Here is a 13,517-nt window from a genome sequence, read left to right as displayed (position 1 = left end):
TTTTCTGATGGAGAGTCTTTGCGTTTATACCATTTTTTATTTTTTGGAGGGCTTTAATTTGGCCAGCAAATGGATTTTGATGGGTACAGTGAAAGGTGTATTTTTCGAACCCTGAACTGAATTTCAGGCCATTGCTGTGGGAGTGCTATAGCTTTCCAAAACTTAACTTTCAAAAAAAAGAAGGGGGGAAAAGGGAAAAGAAAAAAAAAATGGGAGGGAGGGGGAAAAGAAAAATTTGGCACAGCCTGTTTTCTTAAACTCACCCTCGAAAATGGTTTAAACATGTCCGCTGAACCTTTCCACATGCGAAATTCAGCCTAAAGCAAAGCGAGAGCCATGCGAAACTCCAGCAGAAAGCGCCGGCGCTTGGCACGCTCGGAGCAGCGAGCGGGGCCGGGGAGCGGCACGGCCCGTCGCCGTTACGGGGAGCTCAGCCCCATGCGGGCTGCTCTGCTCCCCCTGTGACGAGACCATTTCTTGCCGTCAACTAGCTTGCACTGATGTTATTCTTTGCAAAACGTATTTGCTCTGAAGTCAAATCCGTCTTTTTGCTAGAAGCAGCAGCTCCTTGTTGGTGCCATACTTTTTCTTAATCTAAAACACATCTTGGCATCTCATGCAGTTGCAGTATTTTTACTATAAATATCCTATCTTTTCCTTGGTCTCTTAGAACAAAAAAATGTGATTTTGATTTTCAGGGCGAACCTGGTGAGAAGGGAGGAATCGGCTCCATCGGACCCCGGGTATGGATGGTTCAGGGTTTTGCTTTTTTAATTTGGAGTCACGTATTTGCCTCGACCCAAGCCGTTCCCCATCACCTTTTTCTGCTTAGTATGTGGCTGAATCACTTCAGGGCGAGTTCAGTGCTAGAAAATAGAGCTGGTGCATATCTAAACAAAATATTACGTAGGTACCAGACGCTGCCGTGGGAGATAGCTCTGGGAAGTGCAGTTAAGTCCCATTTTCTTATCAGCGTGACCACCCCGTGACCCTTTTTTTGCAAGAGGGAAGCTGTGAATAGGGGTAACTAAGTAAGGATTTTGATGCACTTTTCAGTTGCGCAAACCTATGCTCGTTTGAGGTTTGGTTGGGTGACAGTTACAGCTGTCAGACCAGGAACTGGTTAAACCGATGGAGTTTGTAAGGTGATAATCCTCCCAAACACCTGGGTGTCAGGTCCTGGCTGTCAGACCACCCGCTTCTCAGGTGCTGGAAAAACTAAACAGGATTTGTCCCTGGTTGCAGGGTCCCCCCGGCCTGAAAGGGGAACAGGGTGACACCGTTGTGATCGACTACGATGGCCGAATCCTGGATGCGCTCAAGGTGAGCCCTGCACCACGGCTGGGTTAATGGGAAGGGGCTGAAAAGCTGCTGAGCTGTGGCACGGTGACGTTGTGGCACCGTGTCTGTCCCTGTCCTGCTTCTCCTTCCCGAGATCTCAGTCTCAGCACAGAGCTGGCCGGGAGGGAAGGGCTCATTGCCTCTGAGGGCTGAGGATATTTAGGATGTACCAGTAAAAACAGCAGCAAAACTCGAGGCTGGGAACTCAGGCCGGGTACCAGGCTCGCGGGATGAGGATGTGGGATGTGAGTTCATATTCTGCAGGTAACAGCAACCCAGTGCAGCCCGTGGCATAGAAAGAGCTGATGCAACGAGTGTGATCAGCCAAAATACAGCTTAAACGCTGCGGGCTCTGCGGGGTGTTATTCCCACGGCGTGGTGTGGAGCTGCGGGTTTCACCTCTGCAGCGGTCGGGATGCGGAAGGGAAACGGTGCCCGAGCCCTAACCTGCCCGACCGAGCAGCGCCCTGCCATTTTCATGAAGATGAAAGAAGCCGAACAGAATAAATGTTTAATTACAGACGTATTTGAGAACCATCCTAATTGTTTTGTAACAGGCTGCAGGGATACACAAAGTGCTGGTAATTACCGTTTGCCTGCATGGCATGCAGCTTTGCGAGCGGAGTTGGTGGAGCGCAGTGGTTGGAGAGGCTCCATCAAATGTCTGGAGACTTCATCTGCCGGGCCCAGACCCTCTCCCGTGTGCTGCATGTGGAGATTGCCGAGGGGCACATACTGAACCTTGCTAACTTTGCCATTTTCCTGCTTGTGAGCTGGTTCTGGTGTTTGCTCACTGACCTGCCTCGTGGACGGAGCTTTGGCACGGGGTGGCTTCACACGGCTCCCGGTGTGATGGAACGTAACGGTGTTTGAGTGTGCGGTTACGGAAGAAGGTGCTGGGGGATGTGATAATGGTTTGGTTTTTCAGGTGAGCGAGACCATGAGCTTTGCTGTTTGAGATAATTTGCAAGCTGCAAAATGTTTGTTCATCTCGAGGTGGTTGATGGTCTCAGCACCCAGCAGTGCCCAGGAAAAAAGGCTTATGGAAGTGTGCAAGGTTTTCCTGCTGTTAGTGCTCACAAAAACTCCTCCATTTCACCTCTTTAACTACGCTTCCCCAGCCGGTTATCGCTGTTTTCAGCAGGATGCTTCTCCCCAGCTGGCTGGAGAGGGGAGAATGCAAAAAGAGGAGACCAGGCTTGGGGCCACACCTCTGGCTAAAGGCATTTTGCCTCTTAAACACGCATACGGCCAGACCTGCGCACCTGGCTACCTCCGGCTGGGTTTTCTTTTGCATGAATGTCTCGTGTGCCGGAGGGGCCCTCGGGTCGCTTGGCGTCAGCAGAGCTCATTGCGGCGTTTGGGCAGCCATGGGTTGTTGCAGATCGTGGTCAGGACCTGCTCCCGACTCCTCCCTGGCAGCACATCGACAGTGTGCTGCATTCATACCAGTCACGCGTGCGTTTGCTGTGTTTCAGGGTTCGCCGGGTCCCCCAGGGCCGCCGGGTCCCCAGGGTGCTCCAGGTCCCAAGGTGAGCCCAACCTCTGCCATGCAGCCGGTGTTTCCTAGGGAGCGATGTGGGCATTGGCAGCTCTCTGAGGAGCAAGTGTCTCCCAAGCCAAAATACGGCAGGCGGTGCCGGCTGCGGGGCTTGAGGCAGCACGTGGTAAAGGAGATGCTGTTGAACACTTCCTTGGGCCGAGAAAGGAGGTTTGCACACCAAAGCCAAACTTTTGTTGACCTGGCTCTGGTCCCCAGCCTCTTCCAGAGGATGCTGTCCCAGAAACAAATCCACTCCCAATCCCACACTGATGGGTGAAATCCCGGCCCCCCCAGATTTCCTCATTGCACGCGGCAAGAGGCAGAAGTGTATGGGAGCAGCAGCTGCGAGGAGGGGCTGGTGGTCCCCAAAGCTGGGCCAAGCCGCCCTCCATCCCACCCTCCCCGTGCGCCACGTCCAAGCGGGGACCACGCTGTCCTCCCGCTTCACAAGTAATAGCCAGTAACCTACAGTCAGAATTTAAATTAGATTAAATTTTTTAAATTAAAGAAAGAGCTTAACTTGCAGAAAAGCATCTCTTGGAAGAATGGGACAGGGCAGGACTTTGCTGCCCGTCGAGGTCTCCGTGTCACCCAGATTCGGATGAGCCAGTAATGCTGGCACGTCACTGAAACCTCCCTGCTGCTGCTCCTGCGCCTGGCGGTGCCAAGGCCATAACCACAACAGCCAATACGCATTAATAACTCAGTGTCTTGCAAAATGCTTTCCCGAGGTGATTTTGTGTTTTAACTTACCATGGGCTCCCCTTTCCTTGTGTCGCTTCAGGGAGAGCTGGGTTTGCCAGGTCCACCTGGACTGGACGGTGAAAAGGTGCGTGGGGCATGGCTGGACCAGAAGCCAAGTTCAAGAGGAGTTCACTGTGTATCTGTGAGAGCTGTCGCTGTGAAAAGCAACTCTCAGCTGGCAAGCTCTCTGCCCCATAACACTCAGCTGCATCTCCCTGAATTAACTGCCCTGTGCTGAGCCCGGAGTGTGCAGATGCTGCTCCCGGCCGCGTCCGCCGAGCTAAAGGGGCTCTTTCTGCGAGTCGTTCCTCAGACGCTGTCTCAAATTTTGTCATTAACCTTCCCCACCCTAAATGGCTGCAATCCCTGCTACGGCCCAGCCAAATTCTGCTGTGCCCACGAAATGGGCATGTGTAAGTTTTCATGTTAAAACATGTTTTTGCGAGCTCGTGCTGCGATACGGAGAGGAAAAAGCAGAAAGGCAGAAATGGAGGGGGGGGATGGTAGGTGTTTTAACAGTTTTCTACTAAGCAAGTTGTTTTCTGTAAACTTTCAGGGTCCCAAAGGAGCGAAGGGTGACCAGGGCAGCGCGGGGATCACAGGACAGAAAGGAGAGACAGGAGAAATGGGCTTATCGGGTCCACCGGTACGTCCCTCTTTCCCTCCCTGTACGTCTGCTGCTTGGTGCTTTACCGTACCGATCTCTGCAGACGCTCAGAACGCGGCCGGGTTTGCTGCTTTAAGCGAGGACCCATCCACGCCGTGTTACTGCGGAGCTGGAAGATGCGGGAGTTTTGAATTTTGTTTGTTAAAGTTGATGATAACGGCTTAGAAGGTGATCTAAGCTGGCAGCAAGCAGGAGAAAATCCCTTCTTGGAGTCCTCTGGGGATGAACATGAGCTGTGCTTCAGTCAAGGCTGGAGTTTAGGGGAAGGCAAATGCTTTTTTCTCTCTTGCTTTTGCTTTGCTGGAAGGTGCACCCCATCAGCGTTACGTTTTTATCATTTAGGGAGCAGAAGGGCCAAAAGGAGACAAAGGAGAAAAAGGAGACACCGGGTCACCGTGCTTGCAGAATAATCACGTAAGATCCTGGCACTGCAAAGCCTCGTCCACGACGCGGGGTCAGGCGATGTCGGGGTGCGCAGGCTGGAGCCGCTGGTCCCGCACCCATCCGCGGAGCGGAGGGGGGAAAAACCCCACTGTTTTCCACGAGAACTTTCAGATGCATCTAAATGGGGTTTATTTGCTAGGGAAGAACAGTTTGCAGGCTCAGCACTGCACAGGCGCACTTTAGATTTTGCATTGATGGTTGAGATAGTGGATGCTGCTGTTATAATTATGTTCTGTTCTCAAAACATACCGGGCTCCTTGCAGTTTTATAGAATTTTTGCATCCTTTTTTCCTTATTCATGCCTTTTGCTTAAAAAAAAAAAAGTGGTTGGTTTTGATAGGTTTTTTTATTAATGACGTGAGAGCTCCAATTTTGTTCTGGTTGTTGTTTTTTTTTTTTTTAATCAAAAAGACTGGTTTCCTCTGGTCCCTGCAGAAAATTGCATCATTTTCCATTACACCCCTTTTGCAGCTGGCAAACGCACTGAGGACCGTGGGTCACGCCTCTCGTTTCAGAGGCCGGCTCGGTTCACGTGCTTATTAAGATTCATTTATTTATAAATCTAACAAGCAACTCTTTGACTAGCAGGTATTTTGATTAAAGCCATTAAATGAGAGGGCATTAAATCATGATCCTGGATCAGGTGAGGTTTCCATTCCGGAACTGTCTTCTCTCTGTGCCCAGCCCCGTTAACACGCTGTTTAATTGCCTCCTGCAGATCATACCCGAGCCTGGACCCCCCGGATTACCCGGCCCTATGGTAGGACTCCGGAAAGCAGCTTGTGCAATTGAGCATTGCTGCAGATTCATTTGGCAGAGTCATTAGTTAAGGACGAGGGTGGTTTGCTCTGTTTAATTGTTGTGAGCTGCTGTGAATCTGGGGAAAAAAAAAAATCAGGGAAGAGCTACAGCAGTGGGTGCTGTCTTGGGAGAGATGGAAGCACCCGACTTAAGAGAGGGTATCAGCGTTTGTGGCACGTTTTGTAAATACCCAAGTTGTTTCTTGGGATGCGAAAACAGTAAAACCTTACGGGATGGGAAAACCTGTTCCCCCCATGATGGTGTGCGTATTCCCCCAAATTTGCCGAAGTCGGTAAGGTATTTTTGCCATCAGCTGCAGTGGGGGAGGAAGCGGGTGGTGACAAACAGCCGAGTGTTTCTAACACACATGTCTGAGGTGTTTGGTACCTACACTGCTCCAAAATGCTGAGGAGCTGTCAAGGGCATCAGGAAGGTTAGGATGCCTCTGCTGTGTCCAAGATGCCCCTTGGGAGACTGTGCTTCAAATCCAGGCAGCTTTTCACAGAATCAGAGAATGGCAGGGGCTGGAAGGGACCTCTGTGGGTCATCTAGTCCAACCCCCCTGCTGAAGCAGAGTCACCTACAGCAGGCTGCACAGGACCTTGTCCAGGCGAGTCTGGAATATCTCCAGAGAAGGAGACTCCACAACCTCCCTGGGCAGCCTGGGCCAGAGCTCCATCACCCTCAGAGGGAAGAAGTTCTTCCTCATGTTCAGCTGGAACTTCCTCTGCTTCAGTTTGTGCCTGTTGCCCCTTGTCCTGTCGCTGGGCACTACCGTCCTCCTGACACCCACCCTTGAGATATTTATAGGCATTTCTAAAGTCCCCTCTCAGCCTTCTCTTCTCCAGGCTGAACAAGCCCAGCTCCCTCAGCCTCTCCTCATAGGAGAGATGCTCCAGTCCCCTCCTCATCCTCGTAGCTCTCCGCTGGACTCCCTCCAGTAGCTCCTCATCTTTCTTGAAGTGGGGAGCCCAGAACTGGACACAGGACTCCAGATGGGGCCTCACTAGGGCAGAGGGGAAGGAGACCTTCCCTCAACCTACTGGCCACACTCCTCTTGATGCACCCCAGGAAGCATGTATTTTATAACCTGGGAAGCGTTCGTGGTGGCAGCGTGCTGCCCTCCAGAGCTTCTGCTGTCGCTTGCTTCAGCAAAGCTCTTGCAGGGCTCTCGCTCCCCAGAGCTCGTGTTGCAGAGCTTTATTGTTGCCCGTTACACAAAGCGGTCCTTTGCAGTTCCTCTTCCCCCAATTTGACGTCGGAGAACCAAATAAACTGCCACCTGTCTTGAAAAGAAATATTTGGCCATTGTCAGGCCATAATTTGAGCAAGAAATGGTTTGGGAAGCAAACTTTGTTGGTTGCTTTTTTTTTTTAAATTCTGTTTTTTCAAATGCACCATTGTCTTTCCCACAGGGTCCTCCAGGAATCCAGGGACCTAAAGTAAGTCAATAAATTTAAATGTCACCCACTGTTTCCAGGCTGCCAGTGCATTATTTACAGGCTCACAAAGGCCTGTCAGCTCTGGGGATTGATTTTGTTGTCACTGTTCATGACAACACATCCCTTGGTTGGCATTTTGCAAAACAAGCAGTTTTTCCTTCCAAACACATTTACGGTCTTAAATCCTCCTCCAGCATGGAGTCCTGAGGGTCAGCAGCACATGCAAGTCTGGCTTTCCAAACCCGCAGGCTTAAACCTGTATTTTCAACTATTTTCTACTATGGTCCAGTCAAGAGCAAAATGTGAACAGCAGCATCCTGGAGATGTGGGAGGAGGCTGCGGATGCACAGGGTTGCTGTCCCGGGCAGAGCTACCAGGTCGTCTTGGTTGATGCTGTTCCGTTTATGCAGGGCTTGGATGGTGCAAAGGGAGAAAAAGGTGACAGTGGCGAGAAGGGCGACCACGGCAACGCTGGACCCGCTGTGAGTCGTTTTCCCGTATCTCATTTCTGGCCGTCAGCAGAAACCTGCCTTACAGTAACTATCCCAATGCCTCGTTTGTTTTTAATTTAAGGGTCTCCCGGGCGCGCCAGGGCTCATCGGTTTACCCGGTACCAAAGGAGAGAAGGTAATCGGCTGTGTGGGAAAGGAGCGGTGACGTGATGTCATCCTAAAAAAGGGGCTGTGAAATGCTGCCACGGTGGGTCCAGCCACAACGGCAGAGCCGGGCTTTACCGGCACCATCCCGATGCGTGGCGAGGAGTCCCCGGAGCTGCAGGGCCAGCACATGCTGTCACTGCCATAGCGTTTCACCAACTGGATAGAAGTTTGCCTGCGACACCAAATTCCATACGGCGTGTCTTAATTTTTATTTCTACACCTGCAGGGAAAGCCGGGGGAGCCAGGACTGGATGTGAGTATGGAAAACATTAATTGTGCCATGTAGAAAGATGAATAACATGCACGTAAAGGCCATCAAATCACTCAAGATTGTGAGAAAAATATGTAGCTAACACTGTCTAGGCTACTCTCCCTTAAACACGGTGCCCACAGATCAATGCCTATAGGAAAGGGCTGAATTCAGGCCAGCTGCCGGACTGCTTCCACTGCAGAGCAGTAACGGCTCAGCTGAAGGTGCTGTGGGGCTTTCCCTTTCCAGCTGAGAGCATTTGTGTTGGATTCAGTGAAACGAAAATCTCTAATAGCCATAATGTTACTGGGGTGTGGTAAAGCACAGGCTTTCCCAAGAAATTGCTGGCGTACCATGTCAACGGGAAGAAAACGTCGTGTTCTTCACCACGGGAGGATGGGTTGGTCTCTAGAAATTGCTTATATTGAATGGAGATGCCAGGATGTTTGCACGCTAAGCTTACAAACCTTTTACTTTTTTTTTTTAACCTAAAAATTGTCACAACAGGGTTTCCCAGGTCTCAGAGGAGAGAAAGGCGAGAGAAGTGAAAGAGGCGAGAAGGTGAGCGCGCTATGGCTGTCGAGATGCTCGTAGGGGCAGGGCCGGCCGTGCTTTTGGTGGGCAGCAACGCTTGCCCTGGGTGCTGGTTCCCTCTCCAGCCTGGCAGCGTTTCTTGGGTCACTGCTCTAAGGCCTCTTCTGTGGCACAAGTACTCGCGTGGTCCCAGCGCAGGGCAGGACGTGCAGGGAATTCTTGCCCTCTTGGAAGTGCTTTCTGCAAGCTTGTCTCCCCCCGCCCGGCACGACTGTTGTGGGGAAACGGAGCAGCCCGACAGCTCCGGGTTGTGAAGAATCGCTAGTTTGGGTTTATAGACCTTGAAAATGGATCCGACTCAAAGGTTTTTTTTACAGGGTTCCTTAAATAAAAGGGTGCCCAGCTGGAGGCCGCAGCGGCTGGAAGCTGGCGCTCCCGCTTGCTGTCAGATACCAACCTGGTTTCTAGCAGAAACCGGTCATTTAGTCATTGTTATAAAATTATCTATTAAAATACCTCCAGCCAGCTTTAACTGAAGATTTTCATAGTGATTTAATTAGGCAGTTGAGGTTACAGTAGTGCAAACGTCCCCGCTCTGGGTGAAGTGTGGGACTCTGCAAGTGCTGTGCAAGTTAAAGCCGAGCCGTTTCCCCTCCCGTTCCTGATATTTTTCCTGTTGTGCCAACAGGGTGAGCGAGGAATTCCGGGGAGAAAAGGAGCCAAAGGGCAGAAGGGGGAACCAGGCCCTCCCGGGCTGGATCAGCCTTGTCCCGTGGTACGTCTGCTGTTCTGCTCATTCGAAGCGCGTGTTGCTGGGGCTGAAAGGGGTTTGCAGCCAGGGAAAGGCAGGGAGGATTTGGTAGTTCTTTATTTCGCAGTAAATCAGAGCAGATGGTTATTGTTTTCTCACTTTTCTTAACGGTTTGTTTTATCTGCACTGCTGGAAGCTCACTGCTTGCTGTAAGGGCTCCTCGCTGGCCAGATGGGAGCGAGCCACAGCAGTAAAAATAAAGAATCGTTGTGTGAAGACCTTCTTACTGTGGTCGGGAACAATGGGCGTCAGTAACGCTCTTCGGGAGATCGCGTGCCCTGGTGAGGCTGCCGGCCTGGCTTCTGAGTACGTTTGAAATCGGGGAGTCACTCAGCACAGTGGATGGGAGGCGACTGGAAAACCAGGTCAGCTCCATCCCTTCATCCCCGCGAACGGGGCGAGGGATGAGCCTGGCTCCAGCTCTCCCGCGGGGGGAAGCGGGTCGGAGCCGACAGCAGCGCAGTGCTGCCAGGGGCAGGGGATGTACGAGCCCGAGCTGCCCAGAGGTGCCTCTGGGAGAGGAGACCTCCCCGTGCTCCCCAGCCTGGGGCAGCAGCTCACGGCTCCGAGCGGTCCCTTCTCGGACACGGCTCGTGAACACGACCAGGCTTTCCAGGAACCTCCTGGGTGCTTGAGCTGGGGAAGGCGGATATCCCGAGTCCGCTTCCAGAACTTCTCATTCCTTTGATAGGGCCCAGAAAAAAAATCTAGAACGTTTTCTAGAAGATACCTAGCCTGGTAACATTTACCTCCTTTTCAATGCTATTTTTCGTATGACTAAAACCAGAGAGAGATTTTCCCTAAAATGCTTCAAGGCTGCAGGATGAAAAGTGATTTGTGTAAACTCTTGAACTGAAACTACTTAAAGGTAGCTGTTAGACCTTCGTTCAGAGGCACCTAACAACCAGTGCCAGGTACCTGCTCCAACATGCTCCAAAAAATCCATTTCTTTTCGAAACGTGTGACCGTTTCTCACCCCGCCGGCGCAGCTATGGCAACCAGAGCTGTTGTGTAGCTCTGCTGTGCCAGCGAAAAGCTCCCTCAGTCAATATGCTTTATGTTGCTTGGAGATGGAAAGTGAACTACAATTAATTATTTCATTTCTGTTGGATCACCTTTCCTCCTTCAACATGCGGGATGATTTAACCCTCATCTTTTCCACTGTGCTGTTACAAACGTGAATCTCTGGCTTGTGTCTAGAAGATCTTTCCCAGATGACAGACTCTATGTCTCTGTGAATTCCCCGCCACAAAACAACTCCGCTGACTTGCTGCGTCATCAAAAATGGGGCTGTAAACTTCTGGACCCATCCTGTCTGAGTAACTCCCGTGTCCTTTATCGTTCTCAACAAGCAGTTATTTTCTCAAACAGGGCGACCGCAGCCTTGCGGGCAGCAAAGGGGACCCAGGTTTGCCAGGCCTGGCCGGGGCGAGCGTGCCCTGCCCTTTGGTACGGTATCTGCTCTCTTTCTCTCTTGCATGGCTTGTGTGTGCTTCTGCTGTGGGCAAGCCCTGTCCTGGGGAGTGAATCCCTCCAGGGAGAGGAAGGACGGAAGGCAGCAGAGCTGGAACAAGATGTTTCCCTTGGGCACTCGGAGGAGGATGCCGGTGTGTTGTGCCTTCTTCCTCCCAGTTAAAAAAATCGCTTTAGCTGAGGGTGTGAGCAATGGGAGATCGCGCAGGGGATGCTTGCCCCTTCGTAACAGATGCTGAAAATGAGTTCTGGTTTCTCTCGGCACCTGTGGCCCTGTTTGGTTCCCCTCGTGCCCATGCTTCGGCAGCCCTGCCAGTCCGGTTCCCAGCTGGGTTTTGGCAAAGCTCCTCCCAGAGGAGCGGTGCCGGGGGGGTCACCGGCACCCGGGGCGTCAGGCGGGCGTTCGCCGTGCCGGCTCGCAGCCCTGCCCCGCAGAGCGCAGGTTCGGGTCCAGCCGCGAGGCGGGAAGGTTCGGGCTCTGCTCCCCGAGGGGGCTCTGTACCACTAGCTAGAAAAGGTTATTGTTTTATTTTCATGTCTTTAAACATAGAAAATGCTGCGCGCTGGATGATTTGCAGTTGTCTTCAGAGAAACAAAAGGGCAGTAAGCCATCTCTGTCAAAAAGTTAAATTACTTTCATATGTGTCAAAGAAACCAATTACTAGCAGCAGGCCCGCTTCAACTCTTCGTATTTACTCCCTAGCGATGTTATATTTACCAACTATTTCCCATCTTAACTCTACAGAAAACACAAGACCTCTGTGTATTGAAGACATTGTAAACTGTAGTAGATGATTTCACCAACATGTAACTACTACACTAGTTAGTAAAGCACTTGCACATCTTCCCGCTTACGCAGGTGAGGGTCAGTTGCAAGCTGGCTGGGAGCGTGGTCCCCGTTCTCCAGCCCAGCGTGCGGTGGAAGCTTGCTGGGTTCTCAGCGACGGCTTTCGGTGTGGGAGCAACGAGCCTTACAGGCAGGTTGCAAAGCTCTCTTTAAGCTGACGAGTCATTTTGGAATCACTCGAGTGAAACATGGTAGAAAGGCGTGGAGTTTTGTGATGGCCAAAGGAAGTCTTTTGAGTGCACGGGAAGGAGAAGGAGCCCAGGGCAGAAACCAAGCCCGTGGCCGTCGGTGCTAGGATGAGCTTTGACAGCCGGTCAGGATCTTTCTGGGTCGAACAACTGCTCTGCGCCTTGTCCCCTGTACCCTTCACCCCCAGACAACTCTGGCAAATGTACAAGTTGCTCTTTTTCTCGTGAATAGTTATGGACCAAAATATGGACTGGTGTCAGCAGAAAAATGCGCATGTTTTCTAACTAATGTTATAGGAAAACACGTGAAAATAACTTGACCTGTTACACTATGAGTAGCTGGAGAGGGTAACCTTACTTCACTGCATCTGTTTTATTGGGCATAGGCTATTTTACATATAAAATCAATACAGAATACAAAAAATGTGATGACTGACATTTACAGTAAAAAATGTAAAAATGCATTTTGACCTGTATTTGCACCAGGAGTTACCTCCACTGCGTACGCTTCCTCGTGGCTTCCCACCCCTGGTTAATTTGGAGGTGGCTGTGAGGGAAGGGACAGTGCATGTGTGCTCTCTGTAGCTCTACATGCAGAAATTCATGCAATCAGAGATCCAAGAGCCTTAAAAAATTCCAGCGTCAGAAAACGCAGCTGAAGTCAGCTATTTCTTCTAAAGTATCTTGAAATTTCGAGTTGGTCTCATACACAGTCCATTCCTCTTCTAAGGGCTCCTTCCTTCTCAGTCTTTTCCTCCTGGTAAATAAGCTCGTCTGTATGTTTCTTTTATCTCCATCATAAAAAGACAAATATTTTCAGTCCCTTTGCATAGTCCACAACTCATCCTATTGCAATCAGTTCAGCAGCTCAAGGTTTCTTAGAGACTAAGTACTGCAGGATCGAATTTAACAGAATTAGGATATAATCCGGGGAGAAAAAAAATTACATCACTGCCCCCAAACTGAAAAGCGCGTACTAACAAAAAATAAAATTCCACATCATGCTTTCCATATATATGTCTGATTGCAAAAACCACTACCGTATAAAGCAGATTATGAAGTTAGTTAACTGTGGTTCCAAATGTTTACATTTGTTCACATTTTTTGTTTAAAGGAAAAAAGAAACTAGATTTTTTTTTTTTCTTTCCACCCTGCGGTGTATTCAATTTTGTGTTGCTTGTGACACACGGATTACCTTGCCTGCATATTCATTTTTGTGCCTATACAGTAAGTGGGGTTTGCATGGTAATGGTGCTGCTGAACCTCTTCATCGTTGTGAAGACTGAGCTTCAGGTTTTGGGGGCTGACACTTCAGTCATCGTCAACAGAAATTAAATCTGTCAATTCAATTTTGCAGGGACCAGATGGACTGCCAGTAGCAGGATGTTGGCACAAGGTACAGTAACAATAACAACAACTGTACAGCCTTGCGCAGGTCCTGAGCAATGTCGCTAGCTGCAGGGACCGCGCTGCCTTGAGGCAGCGGGTTATCCGTAACGCCACGCTGGGGTTCCATCCAGCTTCACGCCTCGTTCCCCACAGCTGCAGACTGGGGCTAGGAACGCCACAAACTGTCGAAGCGTGAGAAATTGTTCTCGTTAATACTGGTGGTGGCAATGTTTTTTTGTCAGGCTTGCTCAGGCCCGGCTGTTAGTGTGGCCCAGGCAGTTTAGGCACCACTCGTGCAAAGGCTGCAGCCCTCTGCAAACCGTGCTGGTGTGACGTGGCCCGTGCCGTCCTGCTGAGACTTCTGCAGTGGGTTACCCCTTTCTC

At 50.7% G+C, this 13,517-nt stretch overlaps 1 protein-coding gene across 1 annotated transcript in view; it reads left to right on the top strand.

Moving 5' to 3' along the window:
• COL23A1 (collagen type XXIII alpha 1 chain) overlaps positions 1 to 13,306 on the top strand; it is a 197,080-nt gene extending 183,774 nt beyond the window's left edge. The window contains exons 16-31 of the mRNA XM_075441895.1: positions 699 to 743; positions 1,246 to 1,323; positions 1,899 to 1,922; positions 2,820 to 2,873; positions 3,669 to 3,713; positions 4,185 to 4,274; positions 4,638 to 4,709; positions 5,458 to 5,499; positions 6,956 to 6,982; positions 7,393 to 7,464; positions 7,556 to 7,609; positions 7,868 to 7,894; positions 8,399 to 8,452; positions 9,114 to 9,200; positions 10,608 to 10,685; positions 13,102 to 13,306. Coding sequence (XP_075298010.1) covers positions 699 to 743; positions 1,246 to 1,323; positions 1,899 to 1,922; positions 2,820 to 2,873; positions 3,669 to 3,713; positions 4,185 to 4,274; positions 4,638 to 4,709; positions 5,458 to 5,499; positions 6,956 to 6,982; positions 7,393 to 7,464; positions 7,556 to 7,609; positions 7,868 to 7,894; positions 8,399 to 8,452; positions 9,114 to 9,200; positions 10,608 to 10,685; positions 13,102 to 13,149 — 897 coding nt within the window. The 3' untranslated portion in view covers positions 13,150 to 13,306. The remainder of the gene's footprint in view (positions 1 to 698; positions 744 to 1,245; positions 1,324 to 1,898; positions 1,923 to 2,819; positions 2,874 to 3,668; positions 3,714 to 4,184; positions 4,275 to 4,637; positions 4,710 to 5,457; positions 5,500 to 6,955; positions 6,983 to 7,392; positions 7,465 to 7,555; positions 7,610 to 7,867; positions 7,895 to 8,398; positions 8,453 to 9,113; positions 9,201 to 10,607; positions 10,686 to 13,101) is intronic.
• The last annotated feature ends 211 nt before the right edge of the window (positions 13,307 to 13,517 follow it).

Source organism: Opisthocomus hoazin, chromosome 22 (assembly GCF_030867145.1).
Source record: "Opisthocomus hoazin isolate bOpiHoa1 chromosome 22, bOpiHoa1.hap1, whole genome shotgun sequence".
Taxonomy (NCBI): Eukaryota; Metazoa; Chordata; class Aves; order Opisthocomiformes; family Opisthocomidae; genus Opisthocomus; species Opisthocomus hoazin.
The sequence above is the reverse complement of the archived record's forward strand: the minus strand, read 5'-3'. Positions and strand labels throughout refer to the sequence as shown.